The 23,537-nt window shown below is 45.9% G+C and overlaps 1 protein-coding gene across 2 annotated transcripts in view; it reads right to left on the minus strand.

Annotated features, from left to right (window-relative positions):
* The window catches only part of INPP5A (inositol polyphosphate-5-phosphatase A), a 276,814-nt gene that overhangs the window by 71,781 nt on the left and 181,496 nt on the right, over positions 1 to 23,537 (minus strand). For both annotated transcript variants that reach the window (XM_064145101.1, XM_064145102.1), the window contains exon 9: positions 12,334 to 12,418. In XM_064145101.1, the coding sequence (XP_064001171.1) occupies positions 12,334 to 12,418 (85 nt within the window). The remainder of the gene's footprint in view (positions 1 to 12,333; positions 12,419 to 23,537) is intronic.

Below are 23,537 nucleotides of genomic sequence, written 5' to 3' on the forward strand. Positions count from 1 at the left end.
CTTTTAACACAAAACATTGATCTTGGTTGTGTCGTCTAATTCTCTGCCGCTTTGGAGACTGACTAATCCGAGGTTAAAATCTGCTAAACACATTTTTCAGGTGTTTAATATAGCTGCACAGAGACCCAGAGACTTTCTGTATTCAGTTTATCAACTTTTACTGTATTTCTGACTCCAACTCAGGAGGAAAGCTTGCCATGGCAACAGCAGTTCCTGAACGCAGTAGGGAAGCAAATTTGATCCTCTTCCTTGAGTTTCAGATGGATGCCAAATATTTCAGAGAGTCATCATAGAAGCAGAGAATGGCTTAGGTTGGAAGGGACCTCAGAGATCATCTACTCCAAACTCCCTGCCGTGGGCAGAGACACCACTCAACTAGACTTGGCTGCTCAAGGCCTTATCCGACCTGGCCTTGAACACCCCCAGAAAGGAGCAATCCACAACCTCCCTGGAAAACCTGTTCCAGAGTCTCTCCACCCTTCTACTGAAGAACTTCTTCCTAAGAGCCAGTTCAAACCCATTCTCCCTCATCTTAAGACCATTCTCCCTTGTCTTCTCTCCAGACACTCTTGTGAAAAGTCCCTCTCCAGCCTTCCTGTAGCAACCCTTCAGATATAGGAAGGCAGCTCTGAGGTGTCCCAGAGCTATCTTTTCTCTACGCTGATCAACCCCAGCTCCCTCAGCCTAACTGTATCTTTTTATCTGTCTAAGAGTGATGTCATTTTAGATGTAGTACCTGGAAAAAAATGCATTCTTTTTACATTTCTAATTAATCTTGGTTGTTACCAGGGCAAATCATGCAGTGGTATTTCAAAGGTACCTACTGATATGGTATAAAATAAAATTAGAGGGAGGGAAAGCTTTCACTCTGCATATTTGCAGTGCATCATTTTTCATTGATGTAAAAGGTAGCTTTCAAAAATATACCATGTAGTATAGAAGGATATTTTCCTTGGTTATCTAAAACAAACTTGAGAAGAAACTCTATCCCTATCCAGATGAGTAGTTGCTCATCTTGCCTCAGCTGAGCTGATGAGTTTCTCTACTAGATAAAGGAGAAAATAAAATTATTAGTTGGCTTTACTATTTTAGGACAGACTTTTACTGTGCTTGACAAAACTCCATGTAATTATATCCTTGATACCTGCTTTTATAAAAGCACAGTCAGTATAGCTACAGTCCCTGCAACACGATGAGCCCTCGTGTCCTAACAAAGCATCTGACTGCTGATACCTACAGACAAGGACCCAATCAAGTGCTTCCCATATCCCAATCCCAGCACTCCACCAGCTACAGGTGCCAGACCCTGGGCACTATCAAAAGGTCTGACAAACAAACCTCAGGATCTGTTTCTTGATGAGTTCTTAATCAAACAGAAATTAACCTGCAACCCTAAAAGAGAGATGATCATTGTTAAAGCTGGGGAGGCTGCAGTGGCTACATGGGGTCTGCTGTTAGCATCTTATCAACTGTGAGCTGTTGTCAGGACAATTTTTCCTATGAGTATTTAAGTGAAGTCCTGGCCTCCCAAACTAGGAACTTGAGGGAAACTGCAAGGTCTCCCTTCAGATGATTTTGGCTGCTTTGTCAAGACTACTGCCTCTTATGCTAACAGGTATCCACAAGCCCTGGATGGAAGATGCATGCCCTCAGGGGTTGTTTAGCCAAGAGAAAAGAAGGGGAGACCTTCTGACCCTCTACAACTTCAGGCTTGTGCCTGGAACACAGCCCTGTGAGGAGAGGCTGAGGGAGCTGGGGGTGTGCAGCCTGCAGAAGAGGAGGCTCAGGGATGACCTCATTGCTGCCTACAACTACCTGAAGGGAGGCTGTAGCCAGGTGCGGTTGGTCTCTTCTCCCAGGCAACCAGCAACAGAACAAGGGGATACAGTCTCAAGTTGTGCCAGGGAAGATATAGGCTGGATGTTAGGAGGAAGTTGTTGGCAGAGAGAGTGATTGTCATTGGAATGGGCTGCCCAAGGTGGTGGTGAAGTTGCTGTCCCTGGAGGTGTTCAAGAAAAGCCTGGATGAGGCACTTAGTGCCATGGTCTAGTTGATTGGTCAGGGCTGGGTGATAGGTTGGACTGGATGATCTTGGAGGACTCTTCCAACCTGGTTGACTCTATGATTCTAACTCCCTGAAAGGGGGTTGGAGCCAGGTGGGAGTTGTTTTCTCCTCTCAAGTAACAAGTGACAGAACAAGAGGAAGTGGCCTCAAGTTGCATCAGGGAGGGTTTAGCTTGGACATAAGGAGCAATTCATTCCCCAACAGGGTTATCAAGGCATGATCCAGGCTTTCTAGGGCAGTGATGGCTTCCCTATCCCTGAAGGAGATTTAAAGCTGTGAAGATGTAGTGCTGAGGGCCACGGTTTAGTGGTGACCTGGCAATGCTGGGTTAACAGCTGGACTCCACAATATTAAAGGTCTCTTCCAGCCAAGATGATTCTGTGATTCCATGATTCATTCTCACCTCTCCACTCTCACTCAGCATACAAGGCAGTTCTGGACCCGAGCCACTCAGAAGAACAGAATCTGTACTCAGAAGCCCTCACAAATCCTACAGCTGGCCCATGGGTTGGAAGGTAGGTCACATCAGTAAGGAGAGGAGTGCAGCCCCAGTACCACCCACCCCTTTCACGACCTGCTAGGTGTGGAATGATGATGTGGGCCAGCTGTATGTGTAGATGAATGGCAGGTGTGGCAGTGGGCAGTCCTGGCCTGGGCAGCCTGGCGACAGGCACTGCTGGTACCAGTGTCACCCGCCGTCAGCCGGTGCCAGCTGAGCCTGCCAGCTGCCCGCGGCTGCCACGCAAGGCATGAAACAGACACTCTGAACAGAGCTCAGCTTATAGACTGCACTATTAATTAGTTTAACTATGCTCTTCCCTATTAGAAAGCGGGAGATAATTGTATTTAATCTATGTACGTTTTAATTACAGCCTAAGTGGTGCCAGATTCGATCAGTCCATCATCTTTCTGCCCTGCACCCCTGTTTGTGCTCAACTGCATCTGAGCCAGGAGCTGCAGCCCTGCTGCAGGCAGCTTCTTGCAGCTTCCCAGCAGTGTCATCTCTGACACTGCTGCTGCGCCAGACCCTGCCTGCTGATACCAGGTCATCTCCTCCTCCCGCCACCAGCTGAGAGCAGCTTTACCCCCCACATGCTAAGAGACCCTCAGAGGGCCCCAGAGGAGGCAGCCAGAGAACAATTCACTCACTCATCTCCCCCCTTATCCATGATGGAAGTAGAAACAATTGCATCATTTAATTTACTCGTGCAATGAGGATATGGCTCATTGGCCCCTCCTTGTTTTGAAGATGGATTTAATTAACCTCCTATGAATCTTGCCACTAAGCATGGCAGCATCAGTGTGGAACAGAAGACGTCAAAAAATCAACTGCAGGGACAGGTCACCAGCATTTCTCCAGCTACCTCTGCAGAGTTCTGGCCCCAGCAGAGAGCTGAGGCTCACACTGAGTTAATACACCACTGGCTGACCTCTGAGAGTCTGAGCTCAGGCTTGACTTAGACGACTGAGAAAAAGAGAGGTAATTGAATAATTCCTAATAGCCACATATATCTTTAATGCAGAAACCATTTGCAATCACTGGAAAATAAATAATTGCAATTAACTACACTGTTAAATAAATATACAGTCCCTTGGGGAAGCAATCTGCATGCTTTTATAAGTCTGGCTACAATATGAAACTCATCACAATGTCTGCAGGAGTAATTTATAATGAACATTTAGCAGGTGCCTCAGATGGGTTGCTGCAATTTACATTCATTAATAAAACTGTCCTTATTAGACCTGAAGCTTTATGCATTTTAATTTAATACATTTTTATTACCTTTTCATTTTACACAAGGGATTTTGTCTCCTACATTTCCTAGGAGCGGTTTAGCTTGTAAAGAAAGATGCAATCTTTATGAGATGAAGCTGTTTACAATGAACTGTTTGAGAAGATAAAACCAACCCAGGATCTCACCTATTATCTCTAACTGGGATGAAAACATGATCTGAAGCTTGTAAGCTATTAAGAATAACTTAATCCATAACATGCAGATTTAGCTCAGAAATAAAGCAACGTCACTGTTCTTTTGTCAGGAGGGTTTAACATCACTTCACTGAAGGAAGAAGGGAACCCCGTAACAGCTTTCAGCTATCAGCCACTATGGAGCAAAGAAAGAAGCTAACTGGAGAACACGAGAAGGAACAAACTGTTCCTTTCATACATATGAAAAAGGGCTCTTCTGCATGAATTGCAGTATTATATTAGAAGCTTTCCTTCCTAATTATTTAAAGACTTAATAGGGCACAACAAGGTTCCAGAAGTCCTGGTTCAGCCAACATTTTAGCCAAGCTTTAAATTGTAAGAAGGGGGCTGCTTGTGGTAGCACCTGCAAACCTCTGTCTCTTTATTTCGCCCTGCCACCAAAGTTGGAAGAGGGCTGGTTCTTTCCTCTCTTACCACAGTTAACTGTCCTTCATTGCAGCCATCAGCCACAAGATACATATACCTTATCTCTGACCAGTGACAACCCTTTTGATGCCTATGCTAGTTCGAAGTTAGCTAGAATGTTTTGGTGAGAAGAATTAGATTACAGGCTGTGAAAGGGAAACAATGGTGATGTCTATCTACTTCACTCATAGGCTTGCTGAGAGGTGTAAGAGCAAGAATCCAAACACAGATAAGGGAGTCGTTCTCTGTCCCAGCTCTGGGCTGCATTTCTCTCTAACCTCACCCTCCTTCTCTCTGATTAATCCACTTGCTTCCTAACCCCCCTGGCCGACCTTCCATTCTTCCTTGGGGCACAAGGCAACGCCTGGGGTAAGGTTGAGACGTAGGAGAAGGTGGAAGGGAGGTTGGGAGCCCCTCCTAGAGACTCAGATTCTGGGAGGGTTGTTGTGTTTCTGTATTACCTTTTACCTTGTATATTTCTTTATATAAATGTATATACTGTAAATATCTCCTTGTATATTCTGCTAAGCTGTAAATATAAGCTTCATTAAAATTTACAGAGCCATCTGAGTCTAGTCTGGGTGATTTCCAAAGTGTGGGGGGCAGGGAACACCCAAACCACCACAATGACAATTACTGATGGGTCCTGTGTTGGATGAAGTTTGCAAAACTCCCAATTACTGCACAAAGCACAGGACTCTGCAACTGAACGAGTTCAACTGAAAGTATTTCTTCATATTTGAGTAAGATCTAAATCAACTAATCGAACTTATAAAGCTGTTCACCAAAAGTTGTTTGTTCAAAAGAGAGAGAGAGATGATGTCTAGCAGGAGAAGGTCTGTGTTCTGGAGATGAACACATCACAGCAGTTAATAGAGAGTGTTCCTTGAGCTTGTGCTGGCACGAGCACACCCGATGAAAAGATGTGATGCCACCAGTACCTTTCTCAAAAGGAAGACCAAGACTGTATGATCAAATGAAAATGATGTGACTCATTCCAGCAGCAGCCACGTGCTAGGAGCTAGAAGTCAAGCTAGAATGAAGTCGCTCCTATTTTACTAGATAATAAAAAGTCCAATGGTCAGAGGTGGCAGAGAGGCACTATGCAAGTGAGTGATGGAGCTGGATATGTAACTTCTTTATGAGTAGTTATTGCCTGTTAAAAAACATTTAATCAGCAATTGCAGTCATGGCTTATCAAACGGCTGCTTGGCAGGAGCCTAGAAGGGAAATATCCTGGCTGAATGTAACCCTTTAAGTAGCCAGGGCAGGTGTATGAGCATGGATTCCTGGTTTTAAGATAAGGACTTTGCTTCTTATTCTGCACACACAGAGCGTGAGAGCTTTTCATAGGCCTAAATGCCTGGAATCCCCAAACAACATTTCTGTTACTGTCTTTATAAGTGTTTATATATCACACACTTTATCTCTCTCCAGCTTACCAAATCACTATCAGCTCTCAAAGAATATTTTTAGTGAGGGAAAACTAAAAGCTGTTTTTTTTCTGGATACAAATGAAGGTTGTGGTTCACCTGGGCAAATGGGTTCTGTGAATAACACAACTTTCTCTTGAAGTTCAGTCTGCACATCGAACTTCACGTTCCTGAGCTGCAGTTCTTGGAAATGGGGAGCACACAATTATTCTGCTTCTTTCCTTGGAAGCAGAAAGAACCTTGACAGAGTTTTGAATCAGCAGGCTCAGCCAGAAAGGGTTTTTTTATTCCCAAACAACTGAAATAAGCTCAGATTATTAAGCCTGATTGCACTTTCCTAAAATGGATAAATCTTAGGATTAGGAAAATTTACAGTTAGGAGTTTTGGTGGATATTTTCTTTTTTAAAGCTGAAGGTACAACAACCAGACTGTTACTCTAGCCAGCTGACAGCAAAAACGCTCTTCTTGCTCTAGGCTCACCTAACACTTGATTGGTGACTTAAATAAAGCAAGACTGGCAAAGTGACTCACTGAAACAGAAGGGACAGGACGAGTAGGCACAGTGATGACCACAGTGGATGTTGTGGGCACAGAGAGGCGGCTCCTGCTTGCTCCACCCACAGAGCAAAGCGCTTGGGGGAAGCTGGATGGGAGCTCCTCTTTCAAGCATCTGCTCCAACAAAGGGAGGGGAAAGGGCACCTCTGCATGTCAGAGGCACAGAGTGACAGCCCGCGGGGCACCGCGGCGTAGGCAGCCTGACAAATTTACTGACGGGGGTCGCGACCCCCCTCCTGCGCCTCCATAGATCCACATGAGGCAGGGGCAAGGAGAGATTTACGGGACTGATTCTGCTTCTGCATTTGCACTACCAACTGTTTGTAGAGGTTACAGAAAACGCTGGATGCTAATAATAAGTCGTTTCAAGTTAGATCTCTACCTAATGGTAAAAGTGGAGCTGTGAATAGCGTTGCACAGTGTGCAACCCTCTATGGTCACAGCAGTCACAGCAGCTGACAGGCTGCTTGCTCTCAGGGACTGACAGAAGAGAATTCACCTGCTTCTTCCATGCATTCACTCACAGTAACCTCAGTTCTTTATCATAGAATCACAGAATCATAGAATCAACCAGGTTGGAAGAGACCTCCAAGATCATCCAGTCCAACCTAGCACCCAGCCCTATCCAGTCAACTAGACCATGGCACTAAGTGCCTCATCCAGTCTTTTCTTGAAGACCCCCAGGGACGGTGCCTCCACCACCTCCCTGGGCAGCCCATTCCAATGCCAATCACTCTCTCTGTGAAGAACTTCCTCCTAACATCCAGCCTGTACCTACCCTGGCACAACTTGAGACTGTGTCCCCTTGTTCTATTGCTGGTTGCCTGGGAGAAGAGACCAACCCCCACCTGGCTACAATGTCCCTTCAGGTAGTTGTAGACAGTAATAAGATCACCCCTGAGCCTCCTCTTCTCCAGGCTAAACAGGCCCAGCTCCCTCAGCCTCTCCTCATAGGATTTGTCGTATCAAACAAAAAGAATCTGCCCTCATCAGCAGTTCGGGATAAAACCCTCCACAACCTTCAGTTCTCTTCTTACCCTTAGTGTGCTTCAGAGAAGTTAGCATCCTGGTGTTATGAAGCTGACAGCCCACTAGTCTTGTTTAACTTCAGAACTTCCAAACTTTTACCCCATCACCTCCTATGAACAACAAAGACACTAATAATATTTTTACAGTTTCAGTCTACATTCCACCTTCACTGCTGCTCCAGGTTTCCTTAAAGTCACCTCAGTAAATTTCTTTTCAGTTCAATCATAGCATCATAGAATGGCTTAGGTTGGAAGGGACCTCAGAGATCTACTCCAGGTTCCCTGACTCTCAACTAGACTTAGCTCACCAAGCCTTCATCCAACTGGGCCTTAAACAAGGCCACAGAGGAGGCATCCACAACCTCACTGGGAAACCTACTGCAGAGTCTTACCACCCTTGTACTGAAGAACTTCCTAAGATGCAGTCTAAACCTATCCTTCCTCAGCTTCAAACCATTCCCCCTTGTCTTGCCACTAGACACCCTTATGAGCAGTCCCTCTCCAGACTGCCTGTAGGATCTCTTCCAACGAAGGCAGCTCTAATGTGCCCCCAGAGTCTTCTCGTCTCCAGGCTGAACAACCCCAGCTCCCTCAACCTATCCTCATAGCAGAGGTTCTCCAGTGCTTGGATCACCTTTGTGGGCCTTCTCTGGACTCGCTCCAACAGCTCTGTGTCCTTTTTGCGATGGGGACACCAGAATCAGATGTGGTATTAGACATGGGATCTCGCAGGAGCAGAGTAAAGGGAAGGAAGCACCTCTTGCCCTGCTGGCCACACTCCTATTGATGCAGCCCAGGATATAATTTACCTTCTGGGCTGCATGAGCACACTGCTAGCTCACTGAAAGAATTACAGTGACCTACTGTATCAGAAATTAACAGTTGATTATGAATGATGACTATTAATTTCTGTATGAATATTATAAATATCAAAAACCTGGGAAAAATCCCTAAGGTTCTTTGGATTTTTGGTCAACAAGAAGCAACTGCATAGAATTAAACAGTTAAATTAACCAGAACTTGGAAAACAATAACAAGATCCAAACTTCTCAGAGAGTTCTATAAGAACCACCTTCTACCCCAAGAAACATGACAAACTGGTGCCTGTCAAATGCTGTGACACTAAGGTGCACCAACAGGAGCGTGGCCAGCAGGTCAAGAAAGGCACACCTCATTACCACAGCAATATTGAACCTTTCTAATTACCACTTAGTAGCTTTATCTTTCCATATGTTTGTTGTCATGTGAAGAGAGCATGGGTCCTAAAGCCTGATCCAAGTAAAAGGTGGCATCAAGCATGCCTTAGGAGATCAAACCGCCAAAGGCAAGATAAGGGTGATGCTGGTTGAGACCTGGTAAAGAGACCCTGATATCTCCAGTGAGTGGGACATATCCAAAGCTCACAAACATCTGAGACTCCAGAAAAATCCCTGTGGCTCCACACCCTCTCATGCTCCCTTTATTTTGAATCACAGATTGGCCCACAAAAACTAGACTACCATGGAACCTTATCAGTGGCCCCTTCCAGGCTAAGGACACCCCCACAATGCCTTAATGGATGAGCTGTATTTCCCTGAGCATCAACATGCCAACCTACAAATTATGCTCAAGGTATAATTCAAATCTACTCTAAAACAACTGTATTTGTTGTGCTTGTTGTGCTGCAGAGGTCCTATTTCTTCCTTGCCAGCTTATTCCCCTGGAGCACACAGCTGCTAACGCACACATGGACATTGGAATTGCCAGAACCCTTTCCCTGTTTTATTGATCCCCCCCAGATTACTCCAACAACAGTAAAGAGGATTTTCCTAGCAAGGAAATCAATATGACTTTAGATTAAGGTTCCTATAATATGTTTAACAAAATATGTATTAATGATTTATTTTCTATTAATTATGAATTAATAAGCACAACATCTGGGGGAATCTGATTTAGCACACACAATGCCTGGACCAGCCTTCAGGCTGTCCCTTTCAATATCTTAATTGAGAAATGCTTTAGACACACACTTTATGCTGTATAAGCACAGCCTGTGTTTGCACAACACATACAATGCTGGTAGCATCTTAGTGCCCAAGCATTCTGCACACTGTGGTCTCAGGAGGGAATTAAAAGGTCAGCAAGAAAAGCAGGGATAGATTCAGTAATATATACAAAGATGACAGGTCAATGGATTAACTCTTCAAATTCCTAGTACTGACTACACAGCCAAAAGATGGTTAATGTGAGTTTGCACAGGCAGATGCTGCAATTGCCAGAAGGGACCAGGACATAGGACCTGGGCCCAGAGAGGTAGCTGAGGCCTTGTCCTTTGAGATATTCAAGGTCAGGCTTGACAGGGCTCTGGGTAACCTGATCTAATGGAGGCTGTGTCTGCTTACTGCACAGGGGTTGGACTAGATGACCTTTGGAGGTCCCTGCCAACCCAAACTATTCTATGATTTTTTTGGAGTGTGAGGTTCCTACATCTTTTGCCTGGCACTGGGCTTGTCACTTTTGGCCATTTTTTAATCTCTTCTGCTATAGCCAGTTCTGTACAGGCCTGACCGAGGCACTCTACCAGCTCTGGAAGAATGTCAGAGCTGAGAAACAGCACTTAAAAACTGGTCAGTGAAGTGACCTGGGATTGGACCTTATACATCTTATACACAATCAGACCATTAGGTCTAGAGTAATTCCTGCTGGAGGTAGCCTGTAACTCTGCCCTTCCAAATCATACATCAGAGTCTGCTTCTCCTAGGAGCTTAACTTTATCACAGCCAGAGCAGAGTGCTCGATGCTTACTATTGACCCATGGCTGTCACGGTGTTGAGGTGCTCTGTAAGACATGCTGCCTGTACTATCACTTCCATGCAGTTACCTGCATGAGACAACCACTTCTCACATCTTTTCTACCCTCTGCAATACTGGTTTATAAACTGTACCAAATGCAGAAGGCTACAGAACAGACTCAATGTGACTTTAACCATGTGCGCATATATTACAGGTGGAAGTTTCTAGATCAACTTTGATTATGTTAAATTAACGTTGCAAAGTAAGTGGGTGAAGTTCTGGTCAATAGGGTACACTACTTGTCAGAACAGAGAACAAACAGTGGTTTACTGTAATACTTTCTGCACTCACACACAGAACCACCTTATCTAGGAAGAGCGTGCACATGAATTTGAGTCACCTTCACACTGCACCTGCTGTGTTCATGTCCCACCTGAACTGATGCTGCTGAAGCATCCACGGGATGCAGAGCACAGTGCCAGGACTATGAATTCCCTGCACTCTCACTGCCTGTGGTGCAGGTTGCTCAGTATGCACCATCTGTGGTTGGGGACATTATTTGTTACAAGTGGATGGCTTTTACACTACAAGATCTGAGTGCAGGACTCTCACTCCAAGGACAATAAAGCAAACATTCTCTGCAGGCACAGCCCTGCACTGCCAGACAGGGAGCACCTTAGGAAAAACTTATAGTGCTCTTCATCAATACTGGATGCAGGAGATAATTCTGCAGCATGACTGATAGAGGTGTTCTCAGACAGCAGTGTTCTCAGTCATGCTATTGCACCACCACTGAATAAAATCCAAACAGGCAGAATATCTTAGAAAGAAGCAATCTAAAACCGTTGATGCTAACTCTGGTAATCACAGCGTGGCAGGGCAGGAGGGGTTAGTCCTTCACATAGGCAATATGGAGCTGCACACTCTCAACCTGGTTGATTCTATGATTCTGTGATTCTAACCAGCGACTTGAGTGCCTTTCAGTTGTGTGTTGAGATTGTTGGTCAAATGGCTGCAGTGTATAAAGGAACCCCAGGAGGAAGCTATTAACTACACACCCAGTGCTTCAATGCCAAAGCTCTGTTTGTCAACAGAGGAAGGACTGGGCCACCACATAAGGAAGGAGAACTGCTCCACACTGTGTGAGGGACAACCAGCCTTTGACTTGCAGGCCACTTGCTTCCCACTGCTTGATTTACAAAATAAAAGCTTTTGGTTCATAAAGTACAAGCCTATTCTCAAGGACACAACAAAGACACTACAGTATCTCTGAGAATGAAAGTGGGAAAGCCATGAGGTTAAATCAGCTTTCAACCTAGATATTATTTCTGACCCCATGTTAGCTGAAACTGTGCTTCAGCAGTAAAGTTAAGGCAATCTCAACTGGTAATGAAAAAGGTCTGCTGCATCCCTTTTAGCCTTATACACACCTTCCAGTCACCCCTCCACATGGAGATGCTACTGCCACAGAGGTTTGCACAAATGTCTGCTTGCATTTTAGAAGTGTAGAGTTCTGTGGTGGACACTGGGGAAATGTCCTTCTTTCTCTTCCCAAGGAGCAGAGGATAAACCAGCGTTTTACTCTGCTTGCAGTTAATGAGCCTGAGATTCACTGGGAGCTGCAAACACAGGGCAATGGCCACAACGTGCAGCAGAAATGTGGTGTCCTGTGCTGCAGCCCAAAGAGGTTTCAGGCAAGGAATCTGCATGCTTGCCAAAGGCAGTGGCTTCTGCATGCTCCAGCTCTCATCTCAGGTGAGTACCCACATTTTCTCCTCTCCACTCATAGGACCATGAAGAGGTAGCACAGACGCTGCAGGCCACTGGCACCAAGAACTGACAGCCACTTCACACAGTGCTGCTGAGCAGCCATGCACCTGGCCAGCTGGGTTCACTGCTTCAGCAGAGTCACAGCAGTGACTTTGAGTCACCTGTCAGATACTCCTGTGCAAACATCCTTAAACAGGTCTGATGCCAACATTAAGATTAGCTTCTTAATTCACTTTTAGCTTTTCCCCAGGAAAAGATACCCAAGAAATCAAACCTGGTAGGGTCTACAACAGGAGGAAAATAAAAGTCCTACCTCTACTACTGCTTTGGCATCCAGTCTAAAGTTGAAGTCTCCAAAGACAAAATAGGAAACTTTCTCAAACCGCTGATCTATAATTCTGGAAAACAAAACAAAAGAAAACAAGCCTGTAATTCAGCTGCATGTGTACGAGAGGCTGCACAAACACACACATCTTCCAGGCACAATCTCAGAAACACTTACTGGAATGACCAAAAGTACCAGCTTATACTGGAACAATGTATTAACCATGTTAAGGAGAAAGAAAATTGGGAGTGAAGCTGAGCCTGGGAAGAGGGGAGGGGTGAGGGGAGGTGTTTTAAGATTTGGGTTTATTTCTCATTACCCTGTGCTGATTTGATTGGTAATAGATTAAACTAATGTCCCCAGGGCAAGTCTGGTTTGCCCATGATGTCAGTGATCTCTCTGCCCTTATCTCGATCCCCTTCTCTGAAGACTTTCAAAGCCAACCTGGATGTGTTCCTGTGTGGCCTGCACTAAGTGATGTTGCTTTGGCAGGGGTGTTGGATCTGATGATTTCTGGAGATCCCTTCCAACCCCTAACACTCTGTGAATCTGTGAGCCCCTTTTACTCCATTCCCTCCCCCCCATCCAGCTGATGAAGGAAGTGACAGAGCAGCTTTGGTGGGTATCAGCCAGCATCAACCCCGCACAGGTAGTGATGATGTGAAATAAAATCACTTGCAAAGACTTATCCTTTCCTGGTATGAAAATCTCCAAACTCTCCGCGCAGCTGACAAATGGTTGCAGGCACTGTTCATAAATACTGCCTACTGTCAGCTCCCAGCAAGCACTGAGAACAGGCTGTCACTCCTGACCTGCACAGTGTGATGAGTGCCCTCATGGCACGCTAACAGAAAATGAGAACTTAGAAGTTAAACCATTTACTTTGCCACCATTTGCCAGCACCATCACTGATGAGTCAGAGACGCAACTCACGCACGGAAAAGCTCCCTTCAGCTTGCCAGCTCCCCTGCTCTGTGTCTTCGCTTTGGCTTTGCTTGTTGCCATTTGCTGCTTGACAAAGACATGACAGATACTGCAGGAATGACATCAAGGTCTAGAGAAGGCCTCTTAGGACAAATTGCTAGGATGAGAAGGATGCCTGTGATTGTATTATGCAAAGAGAGCGCTCCCAAATAAACAGACTGTTCCAAAAATAGCCAGTTAAACGTCTCCTAACCGATCAACCAAACAGCTGATTAGTCTGCTCCTGATCAATTAATTAGAGCCCAGTCACATTTCACAGTCCTGCACATTACTGGATTTAAACATGATTTGCATACAAATCAATGCCAGCTTTAAAATGGATGGGTTTAACTAGTTGCTCCCCTTGGAGTTTGCCTTGTTGGCCATTTTAAAAGAGTCTCCTGACAGACTGAATTAAAACTGTCCAGAGTGGAGATATCCACAGCCTCACTGGGAAACCTATTCCAGAGCCTCACCACCCCTGAACTGAAGAACTTCCCAAGATTTAGTCCAAATATACTCTCTCTCAGCTTCAAATCATTCCCCCTTGTCCTGTTGCTAAGACACCCTCATGAAAAGCCTCTCTCTGGCTTCCTGTAGGATCCCTTCAGACATTGGAAGAGATAGCTTTGAGGTGCCCCAAGAGTCTCTTCTTGGGGCTGAACAACCAAATCCCAGCTCCCTCAGCCTATTCTCATGGTAGAGGTGCTCCAGACCTTGGATCACCTTTGTGGCCCTCCTCTGGACTCACTCCAACAGCTCTGTGTCCTTATTATGATGGGGACACCAGAACTGGATGTGGTATTCAAGGTGGGGTCTCACCAGAGTAGAATAAAGGGGCAGAACCACCTTTCTTGACCTATTGGCCACACTTCTCTAGACACATCTGTGTGGCACTGCCAGCTCTGGCTTGGAGCACTCACTGGTGCACTAAATTGATGGCACAAGAACTAAACCTCTCAGTTTTGCTCTTAGGCTCAAACTTCAAGTCAGCACAGGAGATGAAATGAGGAAGAGCACAGCAAATTCTGCTCCCTCAGGAACAGACAGGAAAACCATCCAGTGCTGGGGGGCTCGGATAGAAACCAAGCACTGCAAAACACTGAGTCCCACCAGGAGCAGGGTGCTGGGCTGAGGAAAGAGCTACTCAAGTGTCCCACTTCTCCCTTCTGTTCACTAAGCCATGGACACACACAGTTCATCACCTGTGCATAGAAACGAGAACTTGGCAGACAATTTTTTGTAGCAAGTGCTTGCAAATGAACTAGGAAGGCTTCAAGATCTGTGTTACTCTCCAGTGCCATTTGTTTCTATAACAAAACCCTTCCTTTAACCATGAATCAAATGATCCTTTAAAAATGTTGCCATGAATCAGTCAATGGAGTGATAAATCTGAATCATATAAAAAGAAAACAGCCAACCTGTGTCACCAGCATTAATCTTATGGTTTTAGTGGGAGGACCTGGTGGTGTTTCCTTTAGCTTGTACTTGCTGACTACCAGTTTACCCTGAAGGGCTCCAACAGTTACTTTAAGGCTCCACTGTCCGGTGCAACTGTAGTGGTTTAGAACTAACCCTTTAGCCTAATTTTAAACTATGAACATAGAATAGGAAAACTCCACAGAGATTGAAAAACAAGGTAAAAAAGTAAACAGACTATTGAATGAAAAGGAAAAATAATAGATAGAATCATAGAATCATAGAATCAACCAGGTTGGAAGAGACCTCCAAGATCATCCAGTCCAACCTATCACCCAGCCCTAACCAATCAACTAGACCATGGCACTAAGTGCCTCATCCAGGCTTTTCTTGAAGACCCCCAGGGACGGTGCCTCCACCACCTCCCTGGGCAGCCCATTCCAATGCCAAATCACTCTCTCTGTGAAGAACTTCTTCCTAATATCCAGCCTATACCTACCCTGGCACAACTTGAGACTGAGTCCCCTTGTTCTATTGCTGGTTGCCTGGGAGAACACCCCCCACCTGGCTACAATGCCCCTTCAGGTAGTTGTAGACAGTAATAAGATCACCCCTGAGCCTCCTCTTCTCCAGGCTAAACAGGCCCAGCTCCCTCATAGGATTTGTGCTCCAGGACCCTCACCAGCTTTGTTGCCCTTCTCTGGACATGTTCCAGCACCTCAACATCTTTCTTGAATTGAGGGGCCCAGAACTGGACAGATAAGTCTGTATCATTCCATTTGCTTGCTGGTTTAGTAAATAATTTGCTGTAGAAACTGCTCTTCCCATCCTTTTCTTTGCTTTGGCTGCTGGCTAGTCCTTAAGCATGGCTTCACTGACCTTGGCTGAGACTTCTTGTTATAGCTAAGTAGATAGCAGCAGTGGGGCCTGATTTCTCTCTGGGGGTAACAGCTATTCCTTTGTTTTCTTGTCCAGAGGGGTGGGGGAACAATTCAAGGGTTGTTTTTTGTTTGTTGTTATTTCTGAATTGTAAATAATTGTAAACAGATGTAAATATATTTTGTACATACACATTGTATTTTATGCTTTTAGATTTAAGCTTGCTTGTGAAAAAAATCAGATTCATTTTGCTTCAGAAATTTCTTAGCTAGTCTGGTGATTTTATTTTGGGGATAATTTCAATCCACCACAACAACTCTTCTAAATGGCTTGTGACAAAAGAGGTGACTCGGGTAACGGTGTTGTGACTGCACAAGCTATGAGTTTCACTTCCACAGCTCCACGTGCAAGAGCGAACAGAAGATCATCAATGCCTCAAGCAGCTGTGCTGCCTGTTGTGAACTATACAGGGTGTCAAGAGATGAAGGGCTGGCAAACAGCACCCAGTGCTGGAAGGCAAAGAAACAGAGACCTTCTGACCAGAGCACAATCCTTCACCTCCAGAGAGAGAAGTCTTCCCCTGGAAATGGCTGGAAGAAGATGACTGCTCTTAGAATCACAGAATCAAACAGGTTGGAAGAGACCTCCAACATCATTCAGTCCAACCTAGCACCCAGCCCTGGCCAATCAACCAGACCATGGCACTAAGTGCCTCATCCAGGCTTTGCTTCAACACCTCCAGGCACAGCGACTCCACCATCTCCCTGGGCAGCCCATTCCAATGCCAATCACACTCTCTGACAACAACTTCCTCCTAACATCCAGCCTAGACCTCCCCTGCCACAACTTGAGACTGTGTCCCTTCATTCTGTCGCTGGTTACCTGGGAGAAGAGACAAACCCCCACCTGGCTACAGCCTCCCTTCAGGTCACCTCTGAACCTTCTCTTCTCCAGGCTGCACACCTCCAGCTCCCTCAGCCTCTCCTCACAGGGCTGTGCTCCAGGCCCCTCCCCAGCTTTGTTGCCCTTCTCTGAAAACATTCCAGTTTCTCATCATCTCTCTTGAATTGAGGAGCCCAGAACTGGACACAGCACTCAAGGTGTGGCCTGAGCAGTGCTGAGTACAGGGGCAGAATAACCTCTCTTGTCCTACTGGCCACACTCTTCCTGATCCAGGCCACGATGCCATTGGCTTTCTTGGCCACCAGGGCACAATGCTGGCTCATGTTCTTCTCACCCTATGTTCTTGCTCCAGAAGGAAGCACTTCAGAGAAAAAAGTTGATTTGCGCTTAGAACATACCAAAGGAACAGCTTTTACTTCTGCATGTTTTGGAAGTTCAAAGAACAAATTCAATATGGCAAGTAAGGACCAATGGGAAAAAAGGCACATGTAGGATGGGGTTTTGGGGGATCTTGTTTAAAGCACACAAACATAAACACCAGGGGTGATTTCTCATCTGCCACTCCCAAAAACATAGTATTTTTTACTTAAAGATTAATTAATGAAGTAGATTCTTCACACTTGGAACACATCACCTTAGTAATTTTCTGCCGACTTCAGATTCTACATTTTAAACTGATGGCTATATGCTGCTATTCTCAGCTTCTTTTCCAGTCTTGCTGTGTTTTGAGAGGAGGCAAGAGTGCAAACAGGGTTTGAAATGGAGCTGGGTGGTTTTTCAGATGTGACAGGGCAGCAAAGGAAGGAAACACTCAGGCAATTGTAACTTTCAAGTGAAGTTCAGAATCAAAATCAGTCACAAGTTTTGACGTCTTGATGAGTCAGACCCAGGACTCACACTTTTTTAAAGGAGCAAATTTCACTGATAACAGCAAACTAAAGCTAACTCAGTACAGCAATTTCTTTGCTGAAAAAAAAACCATATTTAATTCTTCTTTTGGTCTAACAACTGCAAATTGCCTCGCAAATGGGTGTCTGTGCCTGCACTGGAAATGCCCTTGCTCTGCTCTGACAAAAGGACCTCCCCTTATCAACGTGTGGCAGTGCCCTGACTCATTTCCCAGAAGATCTGTGACAAAACCTGTCTGTTGTTCTGGAGGATTAGGAAGAACCTCTGCAATGCCCTGAGCTATGACTGGATAGGGCTGGGTGCTAGGTTGGACTGGATGATCTTGGAGGTCTCTTCCAACCTTGTTGATTCTATGATTCTATGACTTTAAACAGCTTTGGTTTGAGCTGGACCAGCCAGTCTTTGACAACACTGCTCCCCAGCTCAAAGCAGGAGCTGCAGGACCCCTCCCCCAGGCAAACCCAGAAAGAAGCCAAGCAAACACCACAGCAGAAGTGAATGCTCAGGGTCTGGCCTTGGAGCTGAGGATATCTCAGACTTGTTTGATGTAAAGGCAGCATTCTCAGTGTGGGTGGCAGTGCTGGTGGAAGGGATTGAGAAGAGGAATTGGGCACTGTGCTCCTACCAAGAGTAACAGCAGTAAGAGGCAGAGGTTCCTCTTCCCCTCAGTACTATTGAAAACCTGGCTCTATAAATTAATTTTAGTCTCTAGGCAGAACACCAGAAGGAACTGCTCAGTGCAGTCTTAAAATTAACAATTCTATGTTACAAGAATCCCTGCAACCCTTTTGGAATTTAAAGCACTCTTTAGAGTGGTGACAATTAAAGGTACTTTATGAAATGCACACTCTTCTATAAAAGCTCCACGGGGCACTCTTTATGTGTTTCAAAGCACTGAAAATCAGCCAGCAAGCAACAGGGCAACAGGAAACTTGACCGACTTTCCCTTGCTGTCACAGTAAACGCCCCCCCACCCCCCAATGCCGTCACAGAAAAGGAGCAGCTAAATATCAGCAATTTGGTCATGGAAGAGAGCAGCTGAACATGATTCAGTGTGACAAGAGGCACTGTGATTTGGCTAAACCATTTCTCAGGGCACTTTGTAAGGAGGATCAGCAGCATTATTCCTTTAATAGCCATGTCTAATGCAATAGCCAGCTGGGTTTTGTCCCAGACCAAGGTATCAGCATCAGGTCAGAAGGTAACATTCTGTTTACACGATTATTTCCTAAAGCACTTATCTTCTCCTCGGTGTGAAAGTTGACTTTTCTGTTTGTAAGGAGGCCTAAAGAATTGAGGGAATGGGAAAAATTAGCTACACTGAGCTGGAGCTGAATGGCATTAAGTGGGAGGTCTGAGAAAGGCTGCGGTGGTGCTCAGCAGGACACCTTATTAGCCGCGTCATCGCAGTTCATTCAGGCAAGCCATACCAGTGTCACCAGCATTGCCACACAAAGACAAAGTTCTTCACACAGTCTATAAACATGCCTCCCTGGCCAATTCATCCTAACTTGACACCACTGAAAAGAGGGCCTGGAGAGGCTTTTTTTTCTTTTTTTTTTTAACCACAACAGTAACATAACAAAACAAAACAAAACAAAAACCTCGCAGCTCTGGCAGGCAGGCTGAATGGTGGAGAAGGAGGGAAGAACCAATCCAGAGGTCAAGCCATATTTTATTCAGCGAGCACATTTCTATAATAACTGGATGTGTTTAAGCTAAATCCTGGCCCATGAGAGCACTTCCGTGAGGCTCTCAGCTCCAGAGGAAAGACTTTATCCTTGCACCACCTCTTTGCTGCCGCGCATCGCCCTGCAGAAGAGCTGAAGGTCCGAAAGCTGCTTTGGCGCAGGACGTGTGGCTGTCTGTAGGAAGTGTCACTTCCTAAGAGCAGGAAAATCACAGCTAACGAGGCAGGGAGGAGAGGACAGCCCCAGTGCAACAATCATTTCGCAGGTTACACTGCTTATCCTGTTCCCTGCTGACCTGGCAAGAGCCTTGAACCACAGGTCCAGCTTTGATCCGGATAGGGCAAGAGTCACGCCGGCCTGTGCCTCTGGCTAGGGTGGTCTCAGCTGCTTCAGGGAACACCACCGTGATGAAGCCACCTGGGACAGTGGCACCTTGGCTGTGTGTAGAGCCTGGACTCCCTGCCTGCATCCCATGTTTGGAGTCATTGCAGCAGGGTCACTGAAAGGCTCCCAGATCAGTGGCAGTGCTGCTGGGCACAGCCAGACCCTGTGGGCGACAGGTTGGGGCCTCATGGCCATGCTTATGCAAAGGGCACACTGAACAAACCTCTTCTTGAGAAGAGAGAAAGAGGAATGGTTAGAAAGGGGTAAAACCGGAAAAAGCTGAATGTGAATTGACCATCCCATGAGTGGAAGCCAAGAGCTGGTATGGAGGCAGATGGTGACCTATGGATAAGAAGGTTATACACACTTTCTTCTGCCTAGGTCTGCAATACCAAAGGTAGTAACAACTCCTGCAGTGACTTCTGGTGGAAAGCCAAGGAATAACGACAGTGAAGCCTGTCTTCTACCACGTGTTAGGGAACTGAAGATCAGGAGGTGAAACTTTAGGTGCTGGCTTACACAAAACCAGACACAGGATTGCTCTGTGCCTTTCAGAAGTGTGCCTTTTCTACCCTCAGCACCTCCTTCTTCATAAGCTCCAGTTAAAGAGATCAGCTCACACACCTGTACCTCAAAAAACTGGCCATAGGGAATCACCTCCACGACAGGTTATGGAGGAAGCTTTGAGCTGACTCTGTCCTCTCTTCTGGGCGTTGCCTCCTTCCTGTGGCATAGCCAGCATTCAGCCTGCACCACTCTGCACTCTCAGACATAGATTTAGAGACAAATTCCCCCCAAATCTCCATCAATTCTGAATAGAAGTTACCTGGTGACTAAGTGTGCCTCAAAGGACATGAGGTAAGTGCCCTCATTGGCATGCCTAAGGTATTGCAGCACTATCATTAAAAAGATAAAGTTTAGCATATTTTTATGCCTTGTTCTTTCTGATATAATAGCTAAAACCTATTAATAATACCAAAACATCTCAAAAGGTCAAGCAGCACATAGCAAGATGAAGGGAATTGTCAAGAAGCTCAGGCAATCATCTTAGCACTCAAGACATTTTGCCAGGGCTGTTTAACTAATATGTGATGTTCACTTTTAATTTCAATATAGTGCCATTTGGGCAAAAATGTTCTGTTTTTTAATTAATTACAATGTCAGCAGCTATTAAGATTAAAAGAAAAGACCACATCAATAATAAATACTTAATCCAAAGAAAGGATTACAAGAAGAGCAATAAAAATCAATTTTTAGAGCAGGAAAATGGTGACTTTTTCCTCACTTGACTGGTATTTTCATTATATTGACAAACCCATGATCTTACCTGACACTGACATTCGCCTAATGAAATAGCAGCCATGTATAATGATGTAAGTACTTGTCAGTGCTGCTACAGGGGAGCGCAGAGCTACGGCGTCGCTGCTAGCTCACAAACAAACTCTCCTGCTCTTCATCTTATGGAAGAGAAAACAGAAAGAAGGCACCAGGGGGAAAAAAATTGCATGTCTTTGTGGACCTTCCTCTATCATGGCAGCCAGGAGGGCCAAGCAGATCCTGGGCTGCACCAGGAGAAGTGTGGCCAGTAGGTTGAGGGATGTGATTCTCCCCCTCTACTCTGCTCTAGTGAGACTGCTTTAGTACTGCATCCAGTTCTGGAGCCCCCATTACAAGAGGGATGTGGAGATGCTGGAGTGTGTCCAGAGAAGGACCATGAGGATGCTCAGAGGGCTGCAGCAGCTCTGCTGTGAGGACAGACTGAAAGAGTTGGAGCTGTTCAGGCTGGAGAAGAGGAGGCTCCCAGGTGACCTTCTTGTGGCCTTCCAGGATCTGAAGGGGGCCTACAAAAAAGCTGGGGAGGGACTTTGTAGGCTGTCAGGGAGTGCCAGGACTAGGGGGAATGGAGCAAAGCTGGAGATGAGTAGGTTCAGGCTGGACATGAGGAGGAAGTTGTTCAGCACAAAAGTGGTGAGAGCCTGGAATGGGTTGCTCAGGGAGGTGGTTGAGGCCATGGAGGTATCATAGTATCATAGTATCATCAGGGTTGGAAGAGACCTCACAGATCATCAAGTCCAACCCTTTACCACAGAGCTCAAGGCTAGACCATGGCACCAAGTGCCACGTCCAACCTTGCCTTGAACTGCCCCGGAGACTCCACCACCTCCCCGGGCAGCCCATTCCAGTGTCCAATGACTCTCTCAGTGAAGAACTTTCTCCTCACCTCCAGCCTAAATTTCCCCTGGTGCAGCCTGAGGCTGTTTAAGGCCAGGCTGGATGAGGCTATGGACAGCCTGATGTAGGGTAGGGTGTCCCTGCCCATGGCAGGGGGTTTGGAAATAGACGATCTTTGTGGTCCCTTCCAAGCCTGAATGATTCTATGATTCTATAATTAAAATCCTTCCCTGTGACTTTTGGAACTCCTCAGTGTTGGCAACCCATGGTCACAAGCAGGCAGCAAATACCTGCCTTGTTTTTACTGCTCTAAGAATAAGATGCTGCAGTTCTTGCTTACTGTTCTGCAGGGCTGGGATGTGGGGAGCAAAGCAAAAATCCTGTGTTCTCTGACTGCTGCAAGCACAAATGGCAAGCCACAAAACAAAAATGATAGGTGGCAATAAGGTACTGACCCATGGGCACACTAAGGCTGGGAGAAGTATTTTTGGTGACCAATCTGGAAGAACTCTGTGCTAGTTTGAAGCTAGCTGGAGTATTTTGGTGAGAATAATTAGATTATAGGCTGTGAAAAGGAAACAATGGTGATGTCTACTTCATTCATAGGCTTGCTGAGATGTTTAAAAACAAGAACACAAATATACATAACAGAGTTGCCCTCTGGCTTTGGCTGCCTCCCTTCTCTCTCTAACCTGCTGTCTGTGTAACTAATCCCTCTGCTTCCTAACACCCCTGGCCGATTCTCCAAACTCACCCTGAACGTAAGGCAAAGTCTGGGATAAGGTAGAGGAGTGGAAAGGAGGTGGAAGGGTGGTTGGGAGCCCCTCTTGGGGATTCTGGTTTCTGGGAGGGCTGTTGTGTTTCTGTATTACCTTTTAAACTTGTATATCACTGTCTATAGCTGTATAGATTGTAAATACCTGCTTGTATATTGTGCTAAGCTGTAAATATAAAGCTCCATTCTAATTTCCAGCTTGGCTGAGTCTAGTCTGGGTGATTTCATAAGGGAGGGGGACAGGGGGACAGGTAACACCCAAACCATCACAAATTCAGAAGAAAGGCACTTCATGTCCTGGCTGTTTCAGCAGTGGGAATAGCGGTGGGAAGGTCAAGAGATCTTGCTGGATTTCTATCTCATCGGGCTCACCACAAGCATGGTGCTCAGCCCAGTCTCCTGCGGACTGCTGCATGGGTCAAGGAGTCAGTGGGAGGTGACAGGACACTGGCAACATCATGACACGGGGCACTACTTGTGGCAGAAACCTGCAGGCTGGGGAGGGAGGCTGGGGGGAGCTGTGATGGAGGACAGTTATCCCTTTGAAATCACACTACAGTGGACTGCTGAGCTAAGGGAGGAAACAAATGATGGGTGACATGACAGAAACGTTTGAAGTGCTAAGCAGAGGGCAAACCCTCTGCTTTCAGAAAACGAACATGGCTACAAATTCAGAGCTGCCAACATCAGGATTGAACAAAGCAAAATCTGGTGGGCACAGAGAGAGCAGGGCCATTTTCCTTGCAGGAGTGTGAAACTGAATCATCTTAGCTGCATCAAACCCTGCAATGCTGGAAGGAAGACAACAAAGGTCTCTTGAGAGTTACAGCTCTTTACCTGTCAGACCATGAAGAACACCTACCACGTCTGCCTACTTCAGCACTTGTACAGACAGGCAAGTGGCTAAAAAGGCTCTAATTTCCATCTGGATATGTAGCTGTTTGGGACAAGGTGTGTCTTTCCAGGACAGAACACAAAGCTCAGAGACATGCAAGAGATCCTGCATTCCTAGGGCAGTGGAAATGCTGGGAGATGGCTCCTCAGCTCCCAGAGGCTCAAAGAGGAGCAGGACACAGCTCTTAAAAACCATTTCTCCC

Source organism: Pogoniulus pusillus, chromosome 6, assembly GCF_015220805.1.
Source record: "Pogoniulus pusillus isolate bPogPus1 chromosome 6, bPogPus1.pri, whole genome shotgun sequence".
Lineage (NCBI taxonomy): Eukaryota > Metazoa > Chordata > Aves > Piciformes > Lybiidae > Pogoniulus > Pogoniulus pusillus.